This window comes from Phyllobates terribilis, unplaced genomic scaffold (genome assembly GCF_046119375.1).
Source record: "Phyllobates terribilis strain yellow unplaced genomic scaffold, ASM4611937v1 Scaffold_2__4_contigs__length_985480577, whole genome shotgun sequence".
Lineage (NCBI taxonomy): Eukaryota > Metazoa > Chordata > Amphibia > Anura > Dendrobatidae > Phyllobates > Phyllobates terribilis.
The window spans coordinates 936,235,081-936,261,900 of NW_027362762.1; the positions used below are offsets into that span (position 1 = coordinate 936,235,081).

General features: G+C 44.2%; 1 protein-coding gene across 3 annotated transcripts in view; it reads left to right on the forward strand.

Annotated features, from left to right (window-relative positions):
- The first annotated feature begins 1,331 nt into the window (after positions 1-1,331).
- The window catches only part of DOP1B (DOP1 leucine zipper like protein B), a 110,117-nt gene continuing 84,628 nt past the window's right edge, over positions 1,332-26,820 (forward strand). For 2 of the 3 annotated variants that reach the window (XM_073668385.1, XM_073668386.1), the window contains exons 1-2: positions 1,332-1,691; positions 17,022-17,183. In XM_073668385.1, the coding sequence (XP_073524486.1) occupies positions 17,046-17,183 (138 nt within the window). In that variant the 5' untranslated portion in view covers positions 1,332-1,691; positions 17,022-17,045. Of the gene's footprint in view, positions 1,692-17,021; positions 17,184-26,820 lie in introns of those variants that run through there. The other variant, XM_073668387.1, reaches the window with a different exon arrangement.

A 26,820-nucleotide genomic window follows, 5' to 3' on the forward strand; every position in this document is an offset into this window, starting at 1 on the left:
GATATAGTGTAAAAAATGTAATAATTCATTGTATATAAAGAGAAGGGCAGATATATAATAAACAATGGGATCAATCCAGCAGGATGCTACTGAATGTAGAAGCGACAAGAGAAATTATATAGACAGGGTCAAACAAGAACAGAATCCACCCTATATATATATATAGTCTGTTTAAGAGGTTACAGTGATATGGAACATCTTTGTAAGAAAAAAAATGATGACTGGGTTACAAAAAAACAATGGCCGACATAATAGAAGGCACATGAGAGTGATACCTGGTGGTCCGGGGGACTGAGTGTGGCGCCCACATAGCCGAAAACATCTGGAAACCCCATAACCGGCACTTCAAAATTAACATTTAAAAAAAAATAAAAAAAGTGAGCACATATAAAATAGACTTTAAAGGTGAAAATTAAAAGAAGAATAAGGTGCAAATGAAAAAAATAAGCAAAAGACAAAAAAAAAGGTGCCGAAGGAATAAAGAATCAAAGCCCTTTATGTACAGTATATGACATGATCTTGTAATTTCTATATATGAACACCAGGTGTCAGCATTGTATATAGATTTCCAGGAATTCTTCCAGATTATGGGATTATATTATGACCCCAGAAATTGCCTATTAATATTTCACCTTCAGTTTTTGGGTTTCTGCCCCTGTCAGGATAACATACAAGGGGCACAGCCATAGGAGAAGCAGCAGATACACTCAGGCCTTGCTGTCTGCGGAGGTCGCTCTGCTATATACAAGGACTCCAGTATGATAAATGGCACCTGGTAATTGGGGGCATATTTGACCTCGCCGCATGCGATATATCGAAATATAAAATGATACATCATAAAAAAAATCTAAATTGCTTTCTCCTAACCTTCTGAAAAAAAAATAAAAATAAAATAATAATAATAATAATAATAAACAATTATTAATAATAAAAATAATAAATAATAATAAACAATAATATTATTAATAAAATTATTAACTAATATTAATAAATAATAATAAAAATAAATAATAATAATAATAATAATAATAATAATAAATATAATAAGAAAAAAATCCTGGCTCTTAAGACAAGGGGAAGAAAAAGAAACCCCCGAAGGCGTGAAAATTAAAAATTGCTCGGTGGTGAAGAGGTTAATCGATAATGAACTGAGTTTCCTGCAATGATTGGCTCTTCTATAGCATGCCTTCATGTAATTCAGGACTCTCCCCATTACAGCTGAGACTTGTAGTTCTACAGCAGAAATGATCAGTCAGCCTGTGTGTCATCTTTATGTTGTATAACGTGCAGACACGAAGGGGTAAATAGAGGAGGGGTGACGTCACCACCCGCCGCAGAACCTGAAGAACTCGCTGAGCTGTGCGACCGTACCAAGTGCTGAGCGGGGGGGATGCGGATGACCTGCCTATTTTATTCCGATGAGTGATTTGTTAAGTATTGTGGGACATTAGGAGTCGATTTGTTCTAGAGATAAATTGTAGAGAAGAAATCAATAGCTGAAGAGTGTAGGGGTGTGGCTCGGAGAGAGACGGGGCAGGGTGTGGAGTGCGGAGCTCCCCCCTGGCAGGAGTGGTCGGGCCGCCTGCTGGCAGTGCTGTACTGTCTGTCACACCAGTAGTGCCCGCATCTCCATCGGCTGGTGCCCGGGAGAGGAGCTGGATGCCCGGAGGGAGGAGGAGCGACCGACACAGGTGGGGACAGACCCGGGAGAGCTCACTGTGAGGGGGGGACACTGAAATTACAGGTGTGCGACCCCCGCAATCACTGCCTGCATCCACCTGCACGGTACATGGTACAGCCCGAGTACAGGACTGTATAGCGACCTCCACCTGCATCACCCTCTATGGCCACAGCCCCACTATCAGTATTTGGTCAGTATTCGGTCAGTATTTTTTCGCAGGAGTTGGAGCCAAAACCAGGTGAGAAACAATCAGAGAAAAGGTATAATAGAAACAAGTCACCAATTCTGCATTTATCACCCACTCCTGGTTTTGTCTCCCACTCCTGAGAAAAAATACTGACCGAATACTGATAGTGGGGCCGCGGCCTATAGTGACCGCTCCACCTATATCGCCCTGTATAGCACATATGTCACATCTGGCCCCCAGGGTGATTGTATTTGGCCGGGGACTATGTTAACCCATTATTCTGTATGGAGGACTATGTGGGGCCATTATACTGTATGGAGGACTATGTGGTGCTATTATACTGTATGGAGGACTATGTGGGGCCATTATTCTGTATGGAGGACTATGTGGGCCCATTATTCTGTATGGGGGACTATGTGGTGCTATTATACTGTATGGAGGACTATGTGGGGCCCATTATTCTGTATGGAGGACTATGTGGGCCCATTATTCTGTATGGGGGACTATGTGGTGCTATTATACTGTATGGAGGACTATGTGGTGCTATTATACTGTATGGAGGACTATGTGGGGCCATTATTCTGTATGGAGGACTATGTGGGGCCCATTATACTGTATGGAGGACTATGTGGTGCTATTATACTGTACGGAGGACTATGTGGGGCCCATTATTCTGTATGGAGGACTATGTGGGCCCATTATTCTGTATGGGGGACTATGTGGTGCTATTATACTGTATGGAGGACTATGTGGTGCTATTATACTGTATGGAGGACTATGTGGGGCCATTATTCTGTATGGAGGACTATGTGGGCCCATTATTCTGTATGGGGGACTATGTGGTGCTATTATACTGTATGGAGGACTATGTGGTGCTATTATTCTGTATGGAGGACTATGTGGGGCCATTATTCTGTATGGAGGACTATGTGGGCCCATTATTCTGTATGGAGGACTATGTGGGCCCATTATTCTGTATGGAGGACTATGTGGGCCCATTATTCTGTATGGAGGACTATGTGGGGCCATTATACTGTATGGAGGACTATGTGGGGCCCATTATACTGCATGGAGGACTATGTGGGGCCATTATACTGCATGGAGGACTATGTGGGGCCCATTATACTGCATGGAGGACTATGTGGGGCCCATTATACTGCATGAAGGACTATGTGGGGCCATTATTCTGTATGGAGGACTATGTGGGGCCATTATGCTGTATGGAGGACTATGTGGGGCCCATTATGCTGTATGGAGGACTATGTGGGGCCCATTATACTGTATGGAGGACTATGTGGGGCCCATTATACTGTATGGAGGACTATGTGGGCCTATTATTCTGTATGGAGGACTATGTGGTGCTATTATACTGTATGGAGGACTATGTGGGCCCATTATTCTGTATGGAGGACTATGTGGTGCTATTATACTGTATGGAGGACTATGTGGTGCTATTATACTGTATGGAGGACTATGTGGGGCCCACGATTCTGTATGGAGGACTATGTGGGGCCCACGATTCTGTATGGAGGACTATGTGGGGCCCACGATTCTGTATGGAGGACTATGTGGGGCCCACGATTCTGTATGGAGGACTATGTGGGGCCCACGATTCTGTATGGAGGACTATGTGGGGCCCACGATTCTGTATGGAGGACTATGTGGGGCCCACGATTCTGTATGGAGGACTATGTGGGGCCCACGATTCTGTATGGAGGACTATGTGGGGCCCACGATTCTGTATGGAGGACTATGTGGGGCCCACGATTCTGTGGAGGACTATGTGGGGCCCACGATTCTGTATGGAGGACTATGTGGGGCCCACGATTCTGTATGGAGGACTATGTGGGGCCCACGATTCTGTATGGAGGACTATGTGGGGCCCACGATTCTGTATGGAGGACTATGTGGGGCCCACGATTCTGTATGGAGGACTATGTGGGGCCCACGATTCTGTATGGAGGACTATGTGGGGCCCACGATTCTGTATGGAGGACTATGTGGGGCCCACGATTCTGTATGGAGGACTATGTGGGGCCCACGATTCTGTATGGAGGACTATGTGGGGCCCACGATTCTGTATGGAGGACTATGTGGGGCCCACGATTCTGTATGGAGGACTATGTGGGGCCCACGACTCTGTATGGAGGACTATGTGGGGCCCACGATTCTGTATGGAGGACTATGTGGGGCCCACGATTCTGTATGGAGGACTATGTGGGGCCCACGATTCTGTATGGAGGACTATGTGGGGCCCACGATTCTGTATGGAGGACTATGTGGGGCCCACGATTCTGTATGGAGGACTATGTGGGGCCCACGATTCTGTATGGAGGACTATGTGGGGCCCACGATTCTGTATGGAGGACTATGTGGGGCCCACGATTCTGTATGGAGGACTATGTGGGGCCCACGATTCTGTATGGAGGACTATGTGGGGCCCACGATTCTGTATGGAGGACTATGTGGGGCCCACGATTCTGTATGGAGGACTATGTGGGGCCCACGATTCTGTATGGAGGACTATGTGGGGCCCACGATTCTGTATGGAGGACTATGTGGGGCCCACGATTCTGTATGGAGGACTATGTGGGGCCCACGATTCTGTATGGAGGACTATGTGGGGCCCACGATTCTGTATGGAGGACTATGTGGGGCCCACGATTCTGTATGGAGGACTATGTGGGGCCCACGATTCTGTATGGAGGACTATGTGGGGCCCACGATTCTGTATGGAGGACTATGTGGGGCCCACGATTCTGTATGGAGGACTATGTGGGGCCCACGATTCTGTATGGAGGACTATGTGGGGCCCACGATTCTGTATGGAGGACTATGTGGGGCCCACGATTCTGTATGGAGGACTATGTGGGGCCCACGATTCTGTATGGAGGACTATGTGGGGCCCACGATTCTGTATGGAGGACTATGTGGGGCCCACGATTCTGTATGGAGGACTATGTGGGGCCCACGATTCTGTATGGAGGACTATGTGGGGCCCACGATTCTGTATGGAGGACTATGTGGGGCCCACGATTCTGTATGGAGGACTATGTGGGGCCCACGATTCTGTATGGAGGACTATGTGGGGCCCACGATTCTGTATGGAGGACTATGTGGGGCCCACGATTCTGTATGGAGGACTATGTGGGGCCCACGATTCTGTATGGAGGACTATGTGGGGCCCACGATTCTGTATGGAGGACTATGTGGGGCCCACGATTCTGTATGGAGGACTATGTGGGGCCCACGATTCTGTATGGAGGACTATGTGGGGCCCACGATTCTGTATGGAGGACTATGTGGGGCCCACGATTCTGTATGGAGGACTATGTGGGGCCCACGATTCTGTATGGAGGACTATGTGGGGCCCACGATTCTGTATGGAGGACTATGTGGGGCCCACGATTCTGTATGGAGGACTATGTGGGGCCCACGATTCTGTATGGAGGACTATGTGGGGCCCACGATTCTGTATGGAGGACTATGTGGGGCCCACGATTCTGTATGGAGGACTATGTGGGGCCCACGATTCTGTATGGAGGACTATGTGGGGCCCACGATTCTGTATGGAGGACTATGTGGGGCCCACGATTCTGTATGGAGGACTATGTGGGGCCCACGATTCTGTATGGAGGACTATGTGGGGCCCACGATTCTGTATGGAGGACTATGTGGGGCCCACGATTCTGTATGGAGGACTATGTGGGGCCCACGATTCTGTATGGAGGACTATGTGGGGCCCACGATTCTGTATGGAGGACTATGTGGGGCCCACGATTCTGTATGGAGGACTATGTGGGGCCCACGATTCTGTATGGAGGACTATGTGGGGCCCACGATTCTGTATGGAGGACTATGTGGGGCCCACGATTCTGTATGGAGGACTATGTGGGGCCCACGATTCTGTATGGAGGACTATGTGGGGCCCACGATTCTGTATGGAGGACTATGTGGGGCCCACGATTCTGTATGGAGGACTATGTGGGGCCCACGATTCTGTATGGAGGACTATGTGGGGCCCACGATTCTGTATGGAGGACTATGTGGGGCCCACGATTCTGTATGGAGGACTATGTGGGGCCCACGATTCTGTATGGAGGACTATGTGGGGCCCACGATTCTGTATGGAGGACTATGTGGGGCCCACGATTCTGTATGGAGGACTATGTGGGGCCCACGATTCTGTATGGAGGACTATGTGGGGCCCACGATTCTGTATGGAGGACTATGTGGGGCCCACGATTCTGTATGGAGGACTATGTGGGGCCCACGATTCTGTATGGAGGACTATGTGGGGCCCACGATTCTGTATGGAGGACTATGTGGGGCCCACGATTCTGTATGGAGGACTATGTGGGGCCCACGATTCTGTATGGAGGACTATGTGGGGCCCACGATTCTGTATGGAGGACTATGTGGGGCCCACGATTCTGTATGGAGGACTATGTGGGGCCCACGATTCTGTATGGAGGACTATGTGGGGCCCACGATTCTGTATGGAGGACTATGTGGGGCCCACGATTCTGTATGGAGGACTATGTGGGGCCCACGATTCTGTATGGAGGACTATGTGGGGCCCACGATTCTGTATGGAGGACTATGTGGGGCCCACGATTCTGTATGGAGGACTATGTGGGGCCCACGATTCTGTATGGAGGACTATGTGGGGCCCACGATTCTGTATGGAGGACTATGTGGGGCCCACGATTCTGTATGGAGGACTATGTGGGGCCCACGATTCTGTATGGAGGACTATGTGGGGCCCACGATTCTGTATGGAGGACTATGTGGGGCCCACGATTCTGTATGGAGGACTATGTGGGGCCCACGATTCTGTATGGAGGACTATGTGGGGCCCACGATTCTGTATGGAGGACTATGTGGGGCCCACGATTCTGTATGGAGGACTATGTGGGGCCCACGATTCTGTATGGAGGACTATGTGGGGCCCACGATTCTGTATGGAGGACTATGTGGGGCCCACGATTCTGTATGGAGGACTATGTGGGGCCCACGATTCTGTATGGAGGACTATGTGGGGCCCACGATTCTGTATGGAGGACTATGTGGGGCCCACGATTCTGTATGGAGGACTATGTGGGGCCCACGATTCTGTATGGAGGACTATGTGGGGCCCACGATTCTGTATGGAGGACTATGTGGGGCCCACGATTCTGTATGGAGGACTATGTGGGGCCCACGATTCTGTATGGAGGACTATGTGGGGCCCACGATTCTGTATGGAGGACTATGTGGGGCCCACGATTCTGTATGGAGGACTATGTGGGGCCCACGATTCTGTATGGAGGACTATGTGGGGCCCACGATTCTGTATGGAGGACTATGTGGGGCCCACGATTCTGTATGGAGGACTATGTGGGGCCCACGATTCTGTATGGAGGACTATGTGGGGCCCACGATTCTGTATGGAGGACTATGTGGGGCCCACGATTCTGTATGGAGGACTATGTGGGGCCCACGATTCTGTATGGAGGACTATGTGGGGCCCACGATTCTGTATGGAGGACTATGTGGGGCCCACGATTCTGTATGGAGGACTATGTGGGGCCCACGATTCTGTATGGAGGACTATGTGGGGCCCACGATTCTGTATGGAGGACTATGTGGGGCCCACGATTCTGTATGGAGGACTATGTGGGGCCCACGATTCTGTATGGAGGACTATGTGGGGCCCACGATTCTGTATGGAGGACTATGTGGGGCCCACGATTCTGTATGGAGGACTATGTGGGGCCCACGATTCTGTATGGAGGACTATGTGGGGCCCACGATTCTGTATGGAGGACTATGTGGGGCCCACGATTCTGTATGGAGGACTATGTGGGGCCCACGATTCTGTATGGAGGACTATGTGGGGCCCACGATTCTGTATGGAGGACTATGTGGGGCCCACGATTCTGTATGGAGGACTATGTGGGGCCCACGATTCTGTATGGAGGACTATGTGGGGCCCACGATTCTGTATGGAGGACTATGTGGGGCCCACGATTCTGTATGGAGGACTATGTGGGGCCCACGATTCTGTATGGAGGACTATGTGGGGCCCACGATTCTGTATGGAGGACTATGTGGGGCCCACGATTCTGTATGGAGGACTATGTGGGGCCCACGATTCTGTATGGAGGACTATGTGGGGCCCACGATTCTGTATGGAGGACTATGTGGGGCCCACGATTCTGTATGGAGGACTATGTGGGGCCCACGATTCTGTATGGAGGACTATGTGGGGCCCACGATTCTGTATGGAGGACTATGTGGGGCCCACGATTCTGTATGGAGGACTATGTGGGGCCCACGATTCTGTATGGAGGACTATGTGGGGCCCACGATTCTGTATGGAGGACTATGTGGGGCCCACGATTCTGTATGGAGGACTATGTGGGGCCCACGATTCTGTATGGAGGACTATGTGGGGCCCACGATTCTGTATGGAGGACTATGTGGGGCCCACGATTCTGTATGGAGGACTATGTGGGGCCCACGATTCTGTATGGAGGACTATGTGGGGCCCACGATTCTGTATGGCGGACTATGTGGGGCCCACGATTCTGTATGGCGGACTATGTGGGGCCCACGATTCTGTATGGCGGACTATGTGGGGCCCACGATTCTGTATGGCGGACTATGTGGGGCCCACGATTCTGTATGGCGGACTATGTGGGGCCCACGATTCTGTATGGCGGACTATGTGGGGCCCACGATTCTGTATGGCGGACTATGTGGGGCCCACGATTCTGTATGGCGGACTATGTGGGGCCCACGATTCTGTATGGCGGACTATGTGGGGCCCACGATTCTGTATGGCGGACTATGTGGGGCCCACGATTCTGTATGGCGGACTATGTGGGGCCCACGATTCTGTATGGCGGACTATGTGGGGCCCACGATTCTGTATGGCGGACTATGTGGGGCCCACGATTCTGTATGGCGGACTATGTGGGGCCCACGATTCTGTATGGCGGACTATGTGGGGCCCACGATTCTGTATGGCGGACTATGCGGGGCCCACGATTCTGTATGGCGGACTATGCGGGGCCCACGATTCTGTATGGCGGACTATGCGGGGCCCACGATTCTGTATGGCGGACTATGCGGGGCCCACGATTCTGTCTGGCGGACTATGCGGGGCCCACGATTCTGTCTGGCGGACTATGCGGGGCCCACGATTCTGTCTGGCGGACTATGCGGGGCCCACGATTCTGTCTGGCGGACTATGCGGGGCCCACGATTCTGTCTGGCGGACTATGCGGGGCCCACGATTCTGTCTGGCGGACTATGCGGGGCCCACGATTCTGTCTGGCGGACTATGCGGGGCCCACGATTCTGTCTGGCGGACCACGCGGGGCCCACGATTCTGTCTGGCGGACCACGCGGGGCCCACGATTCTGTCTGGCGGACCACGCGGGGCCCACGATTCTGTATGGAGGACCACGCGGGGCCCACGATTCTGTATGGAGGACCACGCGGGGCCCATTATACTGTATGGAGGACCACGCGGGGCCCATTATACTGTATGGAGGAACACAATTTGCGCATCATACTGTGATGGGTCACCATACTTTGCTGGGGGGTTACTGTAGGGTCATCATACCGTGTGACCATGCGTGTGGAGGAATTCACTGTGGGGGTATCATGCTGTGTTTAGGGGGCACTTTTGTTGGTATCCTACTTTATTATCTGTATTATTTATTAATGAAAGCTTTTTTATCCTTTGTTATTACATATTTATATTACGCCATTGGGCCATATGGTTTTACTGCTCTTACATAACATATTATATTAGCCCAGTATGCACCCTTTGTGATTGTGTTAATTTTATTCTAAGATCTGTTATTTAAAATGTACTTTGTTCGTGGGACGACCCCCTTTAAGTTTGTTTCCATATGAAAAGTTTATTCATTATATTTGATGATAAGGAAAAACTTCCTCAATTCTATAAAAGTTTTTAATAAATATCAAGGTTGGCCCTTGAGTTTTTCCACGTTTTAAATTTTGGTCTTCTGTGTATCTAAGTTTGACATCTCTGCTCTATAGTGATCTCTACATCTGTGTATTATCTCCTCTACAGTGATCTCTACATCTGTGCATTATCTCCTCTATAGTGATCTCTACATCTGTGCATTATCTCCTCTATAGTGACCTCTACATCTGTGTATTATCTCCTCTATAGTGATCTCTACATGTGTATTATCTCCTCTATAGTGATCTCTACATCTGTGCATTATCTCCTCTATAGTGATCTCTACATCTGTGTATTATCTCCTCTATAGTGATCTCTACATCTGTGTATTATCTCCTCTATAGTGATCTCTACATCTGTGCATTATCTCCTCTATAGTGATCTCTACATCTGTGCATTATCTCCTCTATAGCGACCTCTACATCTGTGTATTATCTCCTCTATAGTGATCTCTACATCTGTGCATTATCTCCTCTATAGCGACCTCTACATCTGTGCATTATCTCCTCTATAGTGATCTCTACATCTGTGTATTATCACCTCTATAGTGATCTCTACATCTGTGCATTATCTCCTCTATAGCGACCTCTACATCTGTGTATTATCTCCTCTATAGTGATCTCTACATCTGTGCATTATCTCCTCTATAGCGACCTCTACATCTGTGCATTATCTCCTCTATAGTGATCTCTACATCTGTGCATTATCTCCTCTATAGTGATCTCTACATCTGTGCATTATCTCCTCTATAGTGATCTCTACATCTGTGCATTATCTCCTCTATAGCGACCTCTACATCTGTGTATTATCTCCTCTATAGTGATCTCTACATCTGTGCATTATCTCCTCTATAGTGATCTCTACATCTGTGCATTATCTCCTCTATAGTGATCTCTACATCTGTGCATTATCTCCTCTATAGTGATCTCTACATCTGTGCATTATCTCCTCTATAGTGATCTCTACATCTGTGCATTATCTCCTCTATAGTGATCTCTACATCTGTGCATTATCTCCTCTATAGTGATCTCTACATCTGTGCATTATCTCCTCTATAGTGATCTCTACATCTGTGTATTATCTCCTCTATAGTGATCTCTACATCTGTGCATTATCTCCTCTATAGTGATCTCTACATCTGTGCATTATCTCCTCTATAGTGATCTCTACATCTGTGCATTATCTCCTCTATAGTGATCTCTACATCTGTGTATTATCTCCTCTATAGTGATCTCTACATCTGTGTATTATCTCCTCTATAGTGATCTCTACATCTGTGTATTATCTCCTCTATAGTGATCTCTACATCTGTGTATTATCTCCTCTATAGTGATCTCTACATCTGTGCATTATCTCCTCTATAGTGATCTCTACATCTGTGTATTATCTCCTCTATAGTGATCTCTACATCTGTGTATTATCTCCTCTATAGTGATCTCTACATCTGTGTATTATCTCCTGTATAGTGACCTCTACATCTGTGTATTATCTCCTCTATAGTGACCTCTACATCTGTGTATTATCTCCTCTATAGTGATCTCTACATCTGTGTATTATCTCCTCTATAGTGATCTCTACATCTGTGTATTATCTCCTCTATAGTGATCTCTACATCTGTGCATTATCTCCTCTATAGTGATCTCTACATCTGTGTATTATCTCCTCTATAGTGATCTCTACATCTGTGCATTATCTCCTCTAAAGTGAGCTCTACATCTGTGTATTCTCTCCTCTATAGTGATCTCTACATCTGTGTATTATCTCCTCTATAGTGATCTCTACATCTGTGTATTGTCTCCTCTATAGTGATCTCTACATCTGTGTATTCTCTCCTCTATAGTGATCTCTACATCTGTGTATTATCTCCTCTATAGTGATCTCTACATCTGTGCATTATCTCCTCTATAGTGATCGCTACATCTGTGTATTATCTCCTCTATAGTGATCTCTACATCTGTGCATTATCTCCTCTATAGTGATCTCTACATCTGTGCATTATCTCCTCTATAGTGATCTCTACATCTTTGCATTATCTCCTCTATAGTGATCTCTACATCTGTGTATTATCTCCTCTATAGTGATCTCTACATCTGTGTATTATCACCTCTATAGTGATCTCTACATCTGTGTATTATCTCCTCTATAGTGATCTCTACATCTGTGTATTATCACCTCTATAGTGATCTCTACATCTGTGTATTATCACCTCTATAGTGATCTCTACATCTGTGCATTATCTCCTCTATAGTGATCTCTACATCTGTGTATTATCTCCTCTATAGTGATCTCTACATCTGTGTATTATCTCCTCTATAGTGACCTCTACATTTGTGCATTATCTCCTCTATAGTGACCTCTACATTTGTGCATTATCTCCTCTATAGTGACCTCTACATCTGTGCATTATCTCCTCTATAGTGATCTCTACATCTGTGTATTATCTCCTCTATAGAGATCTCTACATCTGTGTATTATCTCCTCTATAGTGATCTCTACATCTGTGTATTATCTCCTCTATAGTGATCTCTACATCTGTGTATTATCTCCTCTATAGTGATCTCTACATCTGTGTATTATCTCCTCTATAGTGATCTCTACATCTGTGTATTATCTCCTCTATAGTGATCTCTACATCTGTGTATTATCTCCTCTATAGTGATCTCTACATCTGTGTATTATCTCCTCTATAGTGATCTCTACATCTGTGTATTATCTCCTCTATAGTGATCTCTACATCTGTGTATTATCTCCTCTATAGTGATCTCTACATCTGTGTATTATCTCCTCTATAGTGATCTCTACATCTGTGTATTATCTCCTCTATAGTGATCTCTACATCTGTGTATTATCTCCTCTATAGTGATCTCTACATCTGTGCATTATCTCCTCTATAGTGATCTCTACATCTGTGTATTATCTCCTGTATAGTGATCTCTACATCTGTGTATTATCTCCTCTATAGCGACCTCTACATCTGTGTATTATCTCCTCTATAGTGATCTCTACATCTGTGTATTATCTCCTGTATAGTGATCTCTACATCTGTGTATTATCTCCTCTATAGCGACCTCTACATCTGTGTATTATCTCCTCTATAGTGACCTCTACATCTGTGTATTATCTCCTGTATAGTGATCTCTACATCTGTGTATTATCTCCTCTATAGCGACCTCTACATCTGTGTATTATCTCCTCTATAGTGATCTCTACATCTGTGTATTATCTCCTCTATAGTGATCTCTACATCTGTGTATTATCTCCTCTATAGTGATCTCTACATCTGTGCATTATCTCCTCTATAGTGATCTCTACATCTGTGTATTATCTCCTGTATAGTGACCTCTACATCTGTGTATTATCTCCTCTATAGTGATCTCTACATCTGTGCATTATCTCCTCTATAGTGATCTCTACATCTGTGCATTATCTCCTCTATAGTGATCTCTACATCTGTGCATTATCTCCTCTATAGTGATCTCTACATCTGTGTATTATCTCCTCTATAGTGATCTCTACATCTGTGTATTATCTCCTCTATAGTGATCTCTACATCTGTGGATGTGGATTTTATTAAGTGTTGCGTTTTTTTGGATTTTTTGCTGTTGCCACAAAAGAACTCACTGCAGTCGCAACATGTGAACGCGGCCCTTGACAGGTTCTTGATGATACTGGGAAAGCTGAGTGAGCACTATCAGATTGGTCATCACCCAGCTTTCCCAGTATCAGATTGGTCATCACCCAGCTTTCCCAGTATCAGATTGGTCATCACCCTGCTTTCCCAGTATCAGATTGGTCATCACCCAGCTTTCCCAGTATCAGATTGGTCATCACCCAGCTTTCCCAGTATCAGATTGGTCATCACCCAGCTTTCCCAGTATCGGCCTGGCCTGGCCCAGGAGGGCGGCTTCGTGCCTTGGTGTAGCTGTGATTATGTTGGACACTGCGGCATTGTACATGCTGGAATGTCACGCGTACTATCGATCTGCGGCGTTTCCCTACCATGAACTCTCTGCATTATGTCCCCCCACATTCCTGCTGCGCACAGCTGAGCTTCTGCTGCTCTGTGTGTTTTTTTTAACATTTGCAGTCATTGAATAGGAAGTCTGTAAATATTTGTGCCCCGGCCCTCCTCTGTTTGAGCTTCCGTTTTGCTGCACCTGGAGAATTTGAAAAATAGAAATATATGCTCTATGTGAGCTGTCCCTATGACAAACATTCCTGTCACTGGTGAAACTGATGCAAAGAGCTGTAGGAACCTCCAGAAGTTGTATAGAATATTTAGTGGCTGCACTATCCGCTCTTAAAACGTTTATTAAAATACCTCCATGTCCCTATGACAACTCTTCCGGTTAACAGAAGCTTTTTAATATACTTGAGCAACGTGAAAAATTATATATTTAACTGCAGGAAATTAGTATTCTAATGCTTCTATGTCCCTATGACAACTCTTCCGGTGTCATATACACAATAAATATACGGTGGTTATGTCGATCACCGTATTAGTAAGTCACTTCTGGGAAGTTTTCTTACACATGAATGTGTCAGTAAAAGTAAGTAATTACCGGTGTAATAAATGTCAAAGTCCGTTTCATCTGTGCAGATTAGGGATTAGGACTTTACATCCTTCTGCTCTGCCGGAATTAGTCTCATGTAATCACTACGTGAGCGACTGTGTCTTGTCATCTGCAGCGTCCTGCATCCTGGGACTTGTAGTGCGAGGAGTCATCCAGTAAATCAATAAGGGCGGTTTCACCCGCAGTATTTTTGTGGCTTTAACATTTTTATTTTTTGCAATTTTTTATTTTTTTGCAATACTTTTATCTTTTGTCATTTTTTTTTTTTAACTTTCTATTTTTTTCTTCTTAAAAACATTAAAAAAAAATCGTGGCCAGACGTTACTTGGTCTGTATGTATAAATCATAATACAGACACAGCTTTTTTTTTTTTTTTTTTTTTTTTTAAATAACAGGAGATTTTCTGTCCAGATCTTCTGGATCTGGAAAATCCACAAAATGAAAGAAAAAAACTGTCTTGTTTCAATCTTTAAGATTACGTAGCGTTTCCACATCAAAATCTGCAATTTGTTTTCAAGAGAAACTCACATTGTTTTTTTTTTTTATGTGGTTTTAAAGGGGTATTGCCATCTCCAACATCCTATCCTGATACGTAGTAGGTGTAATATTAATAATATTAGCAAATACCTCCAATTAGAAATGTAGTATAGTTCTTCTGATTGGCTATGTCACTTACCCCTTATACAGGGCATTACAATAGCTTAGGTATCCACAGTTACGACCACTCATAAAATGACAGTTAGTTGTTAGTGGTCGTGACCATAGATGCCTAAGCTACTGCAATGCCCTGCACATGGGGTAAGTGACATATCGAATCAGAAGAACTATACTACATTTCTAATTGAAGGTATTTGCTAATATTATTATTACACCTACGACATATTGGGATAGGATCTTGGAGATGGGAACTCCCCTTTAAGCTCTGATGTAGTTTTTATTCTACTTTTTTTTCGTAGCCTTTTGACTTCAGTGTCAAGTTTTTGTGATTTAAGAGCAGAAGCCACAAAAAAAAAAACTCCGTGTGAACATATTCTAAAAGCTCCATTTTTATTTATTTTTTTCAATACATACTTCTGTTTTTTGTGCTTCCTTTACTTTTTTTTTTTAACATCTTGGCCTAATAAAATTTAATATTTTTTTATATATTTTTTTATTTTTGTACTTTAAACAGGCTTTTTTTTTCAAGAATCTGTTTTTTACTTTATTTTTCTATTTTTTTTTTTTGGGGCGCTTTTCCAGGTGGATTCACGGCGGAATCCGCCTGAAAAAAAAAAACACATCCATGTGCACATACCCTAGAAAACGCTGACCAAATTGACATGTCTGAATCCATTTTAGCATTTGATAGGTTCTTGAGAAAAATAGCAGAAGGAAAAAAAACAAACCTTTATATATAAAACACCCTGTTTGAAAAAAAAAAAATCCATCGTACAGTTAAAATAATACAATATTAATTGTAGGTTAAAAAAATCCTTTTCACATATATATTTTTTTAATATTTTATTTCAATTCATCTTTGCTTAAAATAAATATATTCATCTATGGGAAACATTCACCCAAAAGAAATGTTGCTCGCCCCTGTAGGCCCTTAGCGCTCAGCTGTGTATCTATTGCCATGATGTCACATATCAATATTTATATCCGAAGCAGTGCATTGTGGGAGCTCAGATGACTGATCACATGACTTAAATAAGGGTGGAGCTTGAAACATTCTATTCCAATGGGAAACCAATGTACGTTTTTTTAATCAGTGTTTGTATACAAATCGAGAAAGCGACATAAAAAAGAAATATAAAATAATAAAAAAACGGTCCAGCAAGAAATTTGCAAAGTTATTTTTCTTTTTATATTGAACTGTGATTTTTTTTTTTTTGGAACACTTTATAGAAAAACTTAAAGATGGCCATTTCTTGTCGTTTCTGAAACGTCTGTCCATCTACAAGAAAATCCCTATATTTTTTTAATGATTAGGTATGTCCAGTTTTTTTTTTTTTTTTTTTTTTTCAAGTGTCCTAATAAATCTAAAACGAAAAATGAAGCAACCTTCCTATAGGTCTTAATTAAAAACGTCCTACCGTTCTGTGTATACAGCTCCTACGCTGCCTGTGCATCTCCTTGGTTACAGACTACAACAGAACCTTATGTAGTCTGATCCTGTAGTCATGCTTTCTAACATCATTTTAGCCAGAAGTAAAAAAAAATAAAAAAATCCTGACTGCAGGATCTGACTACATAGTTTGTTTGTAGTCTGTTACCATGGAGATGCATAGTCTGGAATGGAGCTGCCGACACAAAACGAAAGGACATTTTTTATTAAGATTTTTTTTTTTTCTTTTGGAAAGTTGCTTCATTTTTTCATCTATTCAAGGAATGAAGAGGAGGCTGAGTACATTTACGACTCTCCCCACTCAATTCTATGGTGGGCGCAATACAGCCGATCACCTGTGTACCCCCTTACGGGCATCGTGAGTAGTCTCTGACCATTGATGCTCGTGCTGGCTGGCCTGCGATGATAATGGCTGCTCTGATATATGGATGCTACCTTAGATTGGTTGTTATGTTGGAGACCGGCCTCACCTTGTATCTGTATTGTAGGGCGTCCTCCAGAAAGGATGAAAAATGGACCCCGAAGAGCAAGAGCTGCTGGGAGATTACAGATACAGGAATTATTCCTCCGTCATCGAGAAGGCGCTTAGGAACTTTGAGTCGTCCACTGAATGGGCCGATCTTATCTCATCGCTCGGGAAGCTGAATAAGGTAAGAAATGGTGTATACAGGACATACCATTAAAGGGGTATTCCCGTCTCCAAGATCCTATCCCAATATGTAGTAGGTGTAGTAATAATAATAATATTCGCAAAGACCTCCAATTAGAAATGTAGTATAGTTCTCCTGATTAGCTTACTCCATGTACAGGGCATTGCAGCAGCTTAGGTATCCATGGCTACTACCACTAACAGCTAACTGTCACCATATGAGTAGTGGTACCTAAGCTACTGCAGAGCTGCCTAAAGACACGCCCCCAAGGATCCCTCTAAGCCACTCCCCTTTGACCATTAAAATTTGCACTACATAAAAAGGCCCCTATCTCTGGAACCTTATGGCGGATTTAAAAATAAAAAAATTGTAATACTCAGGGGAGCGGCGGGAGGGAAATAGGAGCAAAAACTGGACACTTTGCTCCTGGTGACTGGTTCTCTTTAAGCAAAGCATAATGGAAGCCAATCCTCCACTTTTTAATATACTTTGTGTTTTGGAAATGATCGCTGTCAGTTTACCTCCGGAGGTTGGAGCCCTGTATAAGTGATTAATTCTTAGCCAGTTTCTTACAATTATATCCGGTCTCGTCCATCCGTATAAGTCAGATGTATCAGTCAGGACTTTGGGCTACAATATTCCCAGATTGGACCCTGTCCCTGGACTTTTTGGACCAGTAATCAGCGCCGTAGGGGGAAACGTCCTGTAACAGAAATGTGTGGAGACGTCGCTCGGGATCCTGTTTGCTCGCTGTTGTTTCCTGCTCCGCACTGTTTGTGTTTCCAGCCTCTTGCTCTGACCCTTTTCAGCGTCTCTGCACAGACTGGCTGCCCCTGTATGGTGTCATGTCACATGCCTCCTCTGGGAGCGCCGTGTTGGCGTAAGAGCATGCATGCAACATGTTCCATGGCCGGAGCCAAACCATGGCCGCTGGGAACATCTTCTCCCCCTTTCCGCTCTCACTGGTCTTCAGTGGGTACCTAAAAGGTCCAATAATGGCTGTCTAGGCAGCGGCGCAGCCCTGTCGTTGCGGGTCTCTTTCTGGGAGGAACCCTGTAGGGAATGTATATATACAGAATTGTTGCTTCCGGCGGTAAATCTTGGGGTCCTCCCAATGTATACCTCTGCCGGCAGACCCGCTATAACTTTAGGATGTAACCCCTTCATGCTCCATAGTGCTGATATCTATCATAGATCAGGTTTGGGTGTGTGCGGCAAGCTCAAAACTGGGCAGGCGTCTGCTGTATTTCACAGCCGGCGTCTGCTTATACCAGCAGCAATTAGAGCTAGCTCCTATTGCTGCTTAACCCCTTGAAATGCCACCGTCTGTCACTGACAGCTGCATTTACGTCACAGTGCGTCAGTTCTACATGAGCGTGGGGTGCCAATGGGATGGCATGGTGGCTAAAGGCCAATGTCGCTGACCTCTTGGTACTTCTGTGAAGCCTGGGCTTCATAGGAGACTGTGATTTATACTATATATTTGTCCTATATACTGTCAACCGATCGCAGGCTTAAAGGGGTAATCCCATCGCCAAGATCCTATAATATGTAGAAGGTGTAATAATAATAATATTAGCAAATACCTCCAATTAGAAATGTAGTATAGTTCTTCTGATTCGCTATGTCACTTACCTCATGTGCAGGGCATTACAGTAGCTTAGGTATCCATGGTTATGACCACTCATATAGTAACAGTTTGTTAGTTAGACAGCTCTTAGTGGTCGTAACTATGGATATCTAAGCTAATGCACACGAGGTAAGTGACATAGCGAATCTGAAGAACTATACTACATTTCTAATTGGAGGTATTTGCTAATATTATTATTATTATTACATCGACTACATATCAGGATAGGATCTTGGAGATGGAAAATACCCCTTTTAAGTAAAAAATAAAATGTTATGTAAAAATAAAAGGTTTTAAAAATGTTAGTGATGTAAAGAAAATCAAATCATTCCTGCTCTTGTCCAGATAAAAATTAAGTAAAAAAAGCAAAACAAGCAAAAAATATATATTGATACGGCTGCATCCCTGAAAGTTCAATATGTAACTCGCACAATAAATGTCATAAAGAAAAATGCAACAAAAAGGATTAAATTCGTTGTCTGTTCCCCAAAATACCAATAAAAGCTTCAGCATCACACAAAAGGAACAAGTCCTCACACAGATCCATTGCCCAAACGATAAAGTTACTAGTCTCAGACAATGGCGACACAAACCAAAAGTGTTTTTCCGCGGAGTTCCGAATTTTTTTTTTTGCCCTTAAAGGGGCTTTGCACTTTCAGGAAAGTAAACCCTGAGATCTGAGTGTCAACCCCACTGGTATTTCTACTACTTCCATTGTCAAAATTGCCATTGACAAATCCGACAGGTGTGAATGTAACCCTATGGAGAACGTGACTCCGGAGCAGATCCAAGTGCATGATGTAGGGGATGTGGCAGCAGGGCGACACGTGGAGCCACCAAAACCATTTGTCTGGCTCAAAAGCCTATCACGCGCTACCTTCATTGGTGTTTAGGGCAGAGGGTCCCGTGCGGATTAAAAACTGCGACCAGAATCCCGCAGGATTGTAGGAGTTGGAGTTGCGGTTGCTTTTGGCAGCGGGTCAATATAACAGTAATTGGCTGGAATGACGCTGACACATGGCGGTGTGTGGCCCTGGCATAACGCTCAGCGCCCTGCCCAAATGACAAATTCCTATCATGCTCTGCTCCTCCCTAACATGTATGACCTGTCCTAACAATACACTGTAAATGTCTATGTCCATAGGTTTTACATAGGACAGACTTCTAATAGACAAGGCAGTCCTATGTAAAAAACAAAACAAAACGCTGGTAAAACCTTTAGCTAATATTGATGCGGAATTAAAAGTTCTACAAATTTTGACTTCATGTAATGATCACTTCTCCATTGTCCCGTTATCAGTATGTCGTCAGGGCAAAATCCCATGATGGAGAACACACGAGAATGAAAATGAGATTAAATGCTGAAGCCGTTCCCTGTAATCTAATGTAGGAAAAGCATATTGTGTGCCAGCAGAATAGTGAGCGCAGCTCTGGTGTATAATACAGGAATTAACTCAGGACCAGTAATGTAATGTATGTACACAGTGACTGCACCAGCAGAATAGTGAGTGCAGCTCTGGAGTATAATACAGGATGTAACTCAGGATCAGTAATGTAATGTATGTACACAGTGACTGCACCAGCAGAATAGTGAGTGCAGCTCTGGAGTATAATACAGGATGTAACTCAGGATCAGTAATGTAATGTATGTACACAGTGACTGCACCAGCAGAATAGTGAGTGCAGCTCTGGAGTATAATACAGGAGGTAACTCAGGATCAGTAATGTAATGTATGTACACAGTGACTGCACCAGCAGAATAGTGAGTGCAGCTCTGGAGTATAATACAGGATGTAACTCAGGATCAGTACAGGATAAGTAATGTAACGTATCTACACAGTGACTGCACCAGCAGAATAGTGAGTGCAGCTCTGGAGAATCATACAGCTTGCAAACTTAGCTGTTTATAATTGTTTACATTTTTTTTTTAGCCCCCCCCCCCCCCCCCAAAAAAAAATGCCTCCAAAAAGCGTCATGTATGTTGTGCCATTAAAAACAAATATATTAAAAAAAAGTAAAATAAAAATCTTTATAATGAATATCGTCCTGTGCATCTTGGGTTCTGGGCTCGGCCTGCGGTTCTTGCTCCCATGATGAAATCTGTAGATCCAGTGTAAGTGGGCCGCACGTGACGCCAGCACACATCACCCAGGAGGGCATCGCATCTGCCCGGATCCAGTGACGGGAATAACTAGATTTGGCCTCAAGGACTTTCTCTCTCGCTGACTCACTGCTCATTTTGTCCTCGCTTCTAGAGAGAGATTGATGCTGGCGGCCGTGCATGAACGCATCAGTGAGGGCGAAAGTCTCCGGCTGCGGTGCCAGCTGCTCCGGCTGCGGTGCCAGCTCCCCCTGCACGGCCAACTGATGCCCGCTGCATCTTGGAGGTGGTGTGAGCTGGTACATGACACCTAACATCTGTATCCTCCTGAATGTGCCAGCTAAAATCTGTATGGAAAGGCGGCTCATCTGCAGTATGGCTCCTCACACCTTACACCGAAATTCTACGTTTTTTTTTTTCACATTTGTATAGTATGTAAATTATGTTTGATGATTTTATACACCTGGTGGTAATTTATCATTATGTTTGCACTTTTTTTTTTTGGAGTAAATTTCGGGGAATATCTGATCAGTGGGTTTGGACTCTTGGGATGTGATCTGATCACCTGACGATCAGCAAAGAGTGTCACATTTGCTTCTTCGTTTACAAGGCACAGCGCCATACTCCTTGCAGTGGCTGAAACTGGTACTGCAGCTCAGGCCCATTCAAAGTTGTTATTCCAAGTACAGAAAAGTATGGGACTTTGCCTGGAGGGGATGCAGTACTGATTGCAGGGAGTGCTGGCAGTCTTACCCCCACCTCCCCCACTTAATCCCTCAATTTTCTAGCATTGCAAAGCCCCTCTAATGGTCAGCGACTAAATGCAGAGCCTATCATAACTGTCTGGATCTCCATTAGATTGCATATTATTATAATGGAGCGTTATATTAGTTCAGATCAGCCCTTCGAAAAATGTGGCTATTCACTCCCAAGGAAACCAATGACTAGTGCGGAGAGCGGTCATCAAGAGCGTCTCCAGGGCTGGAGGACCCGACCTGTCCTGTACTACACAGACCACCCAGTGATGTGAACGGACACTGTGTAATACCTAATTTCTCCTGTGGTGGCGCTTCAGGGAAATACAACACTTACTGCTGGCTGATCGCTGGAGGTCCCAGCGAGGGGGACACTGCTATCTGCTGATTTGCATAGCACCTTTCTAACAAATAGTATTGTCCAAAGCTAAAGTTTCATTCAGTCACTATAATTTGCTTTGGGTTCCATGTGATATTTAATTTCCTTTTTAATACCCTCTAAAACAGGGGTGTACTTATTTTATTGGTCCATGGGGCTACACAGTAATGTTGAACCTTACTTAAAGCAGATATGTCACACGATTTGATAATACCAACTGTATACGGTATCAATAGATGTCTTATACCTGACGAGGCTGGTGTACGTACATGTCCGACTGAACATTGAACATTTTATGAGTCCATCAGAAGAATGAGTAAGCTCCCCAAGTCTATTCAGTGTCCGCACTCTAACCATGGCTGACAGCTGCAGCTTGTATTGAGCAGTGTGAGATCTCAGCAGCAGCCGGGAGGAGGGGCACTGAGGAGCTGTCCATCCCGTGAGGAGGGTGGCCAGTCAGCAGCAACAGAGGAGGAGGGGTACTGAGGAAATGTCCATCAGGCAAGGAGGGTGGTGAGTCAGCAGCAACAGAGGAGGAGGGGCACTAAGGAGCTGTCCATCAGGCAAGGAGGGTGGTGAGTTAGCAGCAACAGAGGAGGAGGGGGCACTAAGGAGCTGTCCATCAGGGAAGGAGGGTGGGGAGTCAGCAGCAACAGAGGAGGAGAGACACTGAGGAGCTGTCAATCAGACGAGGAGGGTGGTAAGTCAGCAGCAACAGAGGAGGAGGGACACTGAGATGCTGTCCATTAGATGAGGAGGGTGGGGAGTCAGCAGCAACAGAGGAGGAGAGACACTGAGGAGCTGTCAATCAGACGAGGAGGGTGGTAAGTCAGCAGCAACAGAGGAGGAGGGACACTGAGATGCTGTCCATTAGATGAGGAGGGTGGGGAGTCAGCAGCAACAGAGGAGGAGGGACACTGAGGAGCTGTCCATCAGACAAGGAGGGTGGCTAGTCAGCAGCAACAGAGGAGGAGGAACTCTGAGGAGCTGTCCATTAGGCATGGAGGGTGGCAAGTCAGTAGCAACAGAGGAGGAGGGACACTGAGGAGCTGTCCATCAGACGAGGAAGGAGGCAAGTCAGCAGCAACAGAGGAGGAGGGACACTGAGGGACTATCGGGCTTGGTGGATGTAGCTTCAGAAGCAAAGGAGGGAGGCGAGACTTTGAGGAACTGTCAATCAGACTAGTCTGGTGGAAATGAAGCAGCAGCATGAGAGGGGGGACATAAAAAAAAATCTGCATCATCAGCCAGTCTAAGAGGACAGAGATTCAGCAACAAAGAAGAAAGAACAATGAGGAGCTGTCAGTCAAACTCGGTGGGCAGAGACTGAATTACAGTTGTATTAAAGATTAAACTGCCATTCTAATATGGATTTTCAAAGTAAGTACACCAGCCTCATCAGGTGTGAGAGATCTATTATATTAGTATATTCTGTTTGTACTGTGAAATCTGATGAGTTATGCTCCTTTAATGGCTGCAATAAAATTAAAAGAGTTATTACCATCTGAGACACTGGTGGCATAAATATCTGAAATATGCAGGTTTTACTTTTCAGGGTTCCCACATTTTTGGAGAATGGGGGTCCTCGTTTTCCCTCAGTTTTTACTCCAGGGAGGAGGAGACCATTCATGAATGTGACGCTCCCTATTAATTATGGTGGTTGTAGTAATATCTCGGCATTTCACAGTTCCCATATACTACAGTGGAGGAGACGGCCACCTATCAAAATTATCTACTTCCTTCTGGAGTGTTTAACAATGGTCAAGAAAACCGATTCTCCCGATATACAGGATGGGAGGACTTGGAGATATCTCCAAGATTCATCAGTAGTACTTACCTACATTTCCCTACTCCCATGTTTGCTCCTCTTTTCTTGTAGATGACAAAAATAAGTAGTGTTCTAGAGATATGAAGCTTTTAGTGCTAATTTTTATGGTCTTTATAAAGCGAGAGTGGCTCATAGGATCCTCAGGGGCGTGTCTAGGCTGTGTTGCATAATTAACCTGTAAGCCACGCCCCTTAGTAAACACTTATTAAAAAAATAGTACTAAATAAAAAGGCTCATAACTCTGAAACCGTATGGCAGATCTAATAAAGAACAACAAACTTAATACTCTGAGAGCAGAAAGCACAAACTGCCCACGTTTGACCTGGTGATAGGGACACTCCTCTAAAATTAGGATCATGAATTCTTTATGGAGGCTTTGGCAGTCCTACTCGTGCTTTTCCGGTCAGTCGGGCCCGAGTCCTAGATATTGATTAGATATTTTACATCTAAATTGGAGAGACTCATCGTTTTTTCTAAATGTGTAAAATCAATAAAAGGTTAAATCATTTTTTTTTTTCTTTTTTTTGGACCGTGCTATAAATTTTTTTTGTGAAGTCTGGATTAGATTCTCCATTTTCAATCTAACAGTGAAAAAAATAGCAAATTTTACACCCACACAAATTTCCCCAAAATGTAAAAAAAATATATATATATACAACCCCTGGCAAAAATTATGGAATCACCGGGCTCGGAGGGTGTTCATTCAGTTGTTTAATGTTGTTGAAAAAAAGCAGATCACAGACATGGCACAAAACTAAAGTCATTTCAAATGGCAACTTTAGGGCTTTAAGAAACACTAAAAGAAATCAAGATTAAAAATGTGGTACTCAGTATGGGTAATTTTTTTCAGACCAAGCAGAGGGAAAAAATTATGGAATCACCCTGTAAATTTTCATTTCCAAAACTAACACCTGCATCAAATTAGATCTGCTCGTTAGTCTGCATCTAAAAAGGAGTGATCACATCTTGGAGAGCTGTTGCACCAAGTGGACTGACATGAATCATGGCTCCAACACAAGAGATGTCAATTGAAACAAAGGAGAGGATTATCAGACTCTTAAAAGAAGGTAAATCATCACTCAATGTTGCAAAAGATATTGGTTGTTCACAGTCAGCTGTGTTTAAAATCTGGACCAAATACAAACAACATGGGAATGTTGTTAAAGGCAAACATACTGGTAGACCAAGGAAGACATCAAAGCGTCAAGACCGGAAACTTAAAGCAATATGTCTCCAAAAGAGGAAATGCACAACAAAACAAATGAGGAACGAATGGGAGAAAACTGGAGTCAATGTCTGTGACCGAACTGTAAGAAAAAGCCTAAAGGAAATGGGATTTACATACAGAAAAGCTAAACATAAGCCATCATTAACACCTAAACAGAAAAAAACAAGGTTACAGTGGGCTAAGGAAAAGCAGTTGTGGACTGTGGATGACTGGATGAAAGTCATATAATAACTTTTTAATAATCTTTTTATTTATATAGCGCCAACATATTCCGCAGCGCTTTACAATTCAGACAATTTACAGACATTATGGGCACTGTCCCCATTGGGGCTCACAATCTACATTCCCTATCAGTATGTCTTTGGAGTGTGGGAGGAAACCGGAGAACTCGGAGGAAACCCACGCAAACGGGGAGAACATACAAACTCCTTGCAGATGTTGTCCTTGGTGGGATTTGAACCCAGGACCCCAGCGCTGCAAGGCTGCAGTGCTAACCACTAAACCACCGTGCTGCCCATATTCAGTGATGAATCGCGAATCTGCATTGGGCAAGGTGATGATGCTGGAACTTTTGTTTGGTGCCGTTCCAATGAGATTTATAAAGATGACTGCATGAAGAGAACATGGAAATTTCCACAGTCATTGATGATATGGGGCTGCATGTCAGGTAAAGGCACTGGGGAGATGGCTGTCATTACATCTTCAATAAATGCCCACATTTACATTGATATTTTGGACAGTTTTCTTATCCCATCAATTGAAAGGATGTTTGGGGATGATGACATCATTTTTCAAGATGATAATGCATCCTGCCATAGAGCAAAAACTGTGAAAACATTCCTTGAAAGAAGACACATAAGGTCAATGTCATGGCCTGCAAATAGTCCAGATCTCAATCCAATTGAAAATCTTTGGTGGAAGTTGAAGAAAATGGTCCATGACAAGGCTCCAACCTGCAAAGCTGATCTGGCAACAGCAATCAGAGAAAGTTGGAGCCAGATTGATGAAGAGTACTGTTTGTCACTCATTAAGTCCATGCCTCAGAGACTGCAAGCTGTTAGTAAAGCCAGAGGTGGTGCAACAAAATACTAGTGATGTATTGGAGTGTTCTTTTGTGTGTTTGTTTTTCATGATTCCATAATTTTTTCCTCAGAATTGAGTGATTCCATAATTTTTTCCCTCTGCTTGGTCTGAAACAAATTACCCTTACTGAGTACCACATTTTTTCTTGATTTCTTTTAGTGTTTCTTATAGCCCTAAAGTTGCCATTTGAAATGACTTTAGTTTTGTGCCATGTCTGTGATCTGCTTTTTTTTCAACAACATTAAACAACTGAATGAACATCCTCCGAGACCGGTGATTCCATAATTTTTGCCAGGGGTTGTATATTCATTTTACTCACTTTCATAATTCCGCAGCTCTTTACAGACTTTGACATTGGCGCCTATGTACGGTAATGGTCCGCAGTAATAAAATATCTAAATATTAAGCTAATATGGTGAACGCCGAAATGGAAAATAAAAAAAAAAATTGATAGAATCACAATTTTTTTGGGGGGGGGTCACTTCACATCAACCCCATCGACAAATAGAGATCAGAAATTCATATAAACGACAGAATGGTAACAATAAAAAATACCGCTCATATCGCAAAAAAACAAAACGTGATACCGATCTATTGACGGAAAATAAAATAAAAACTAATAGAATATGGCGA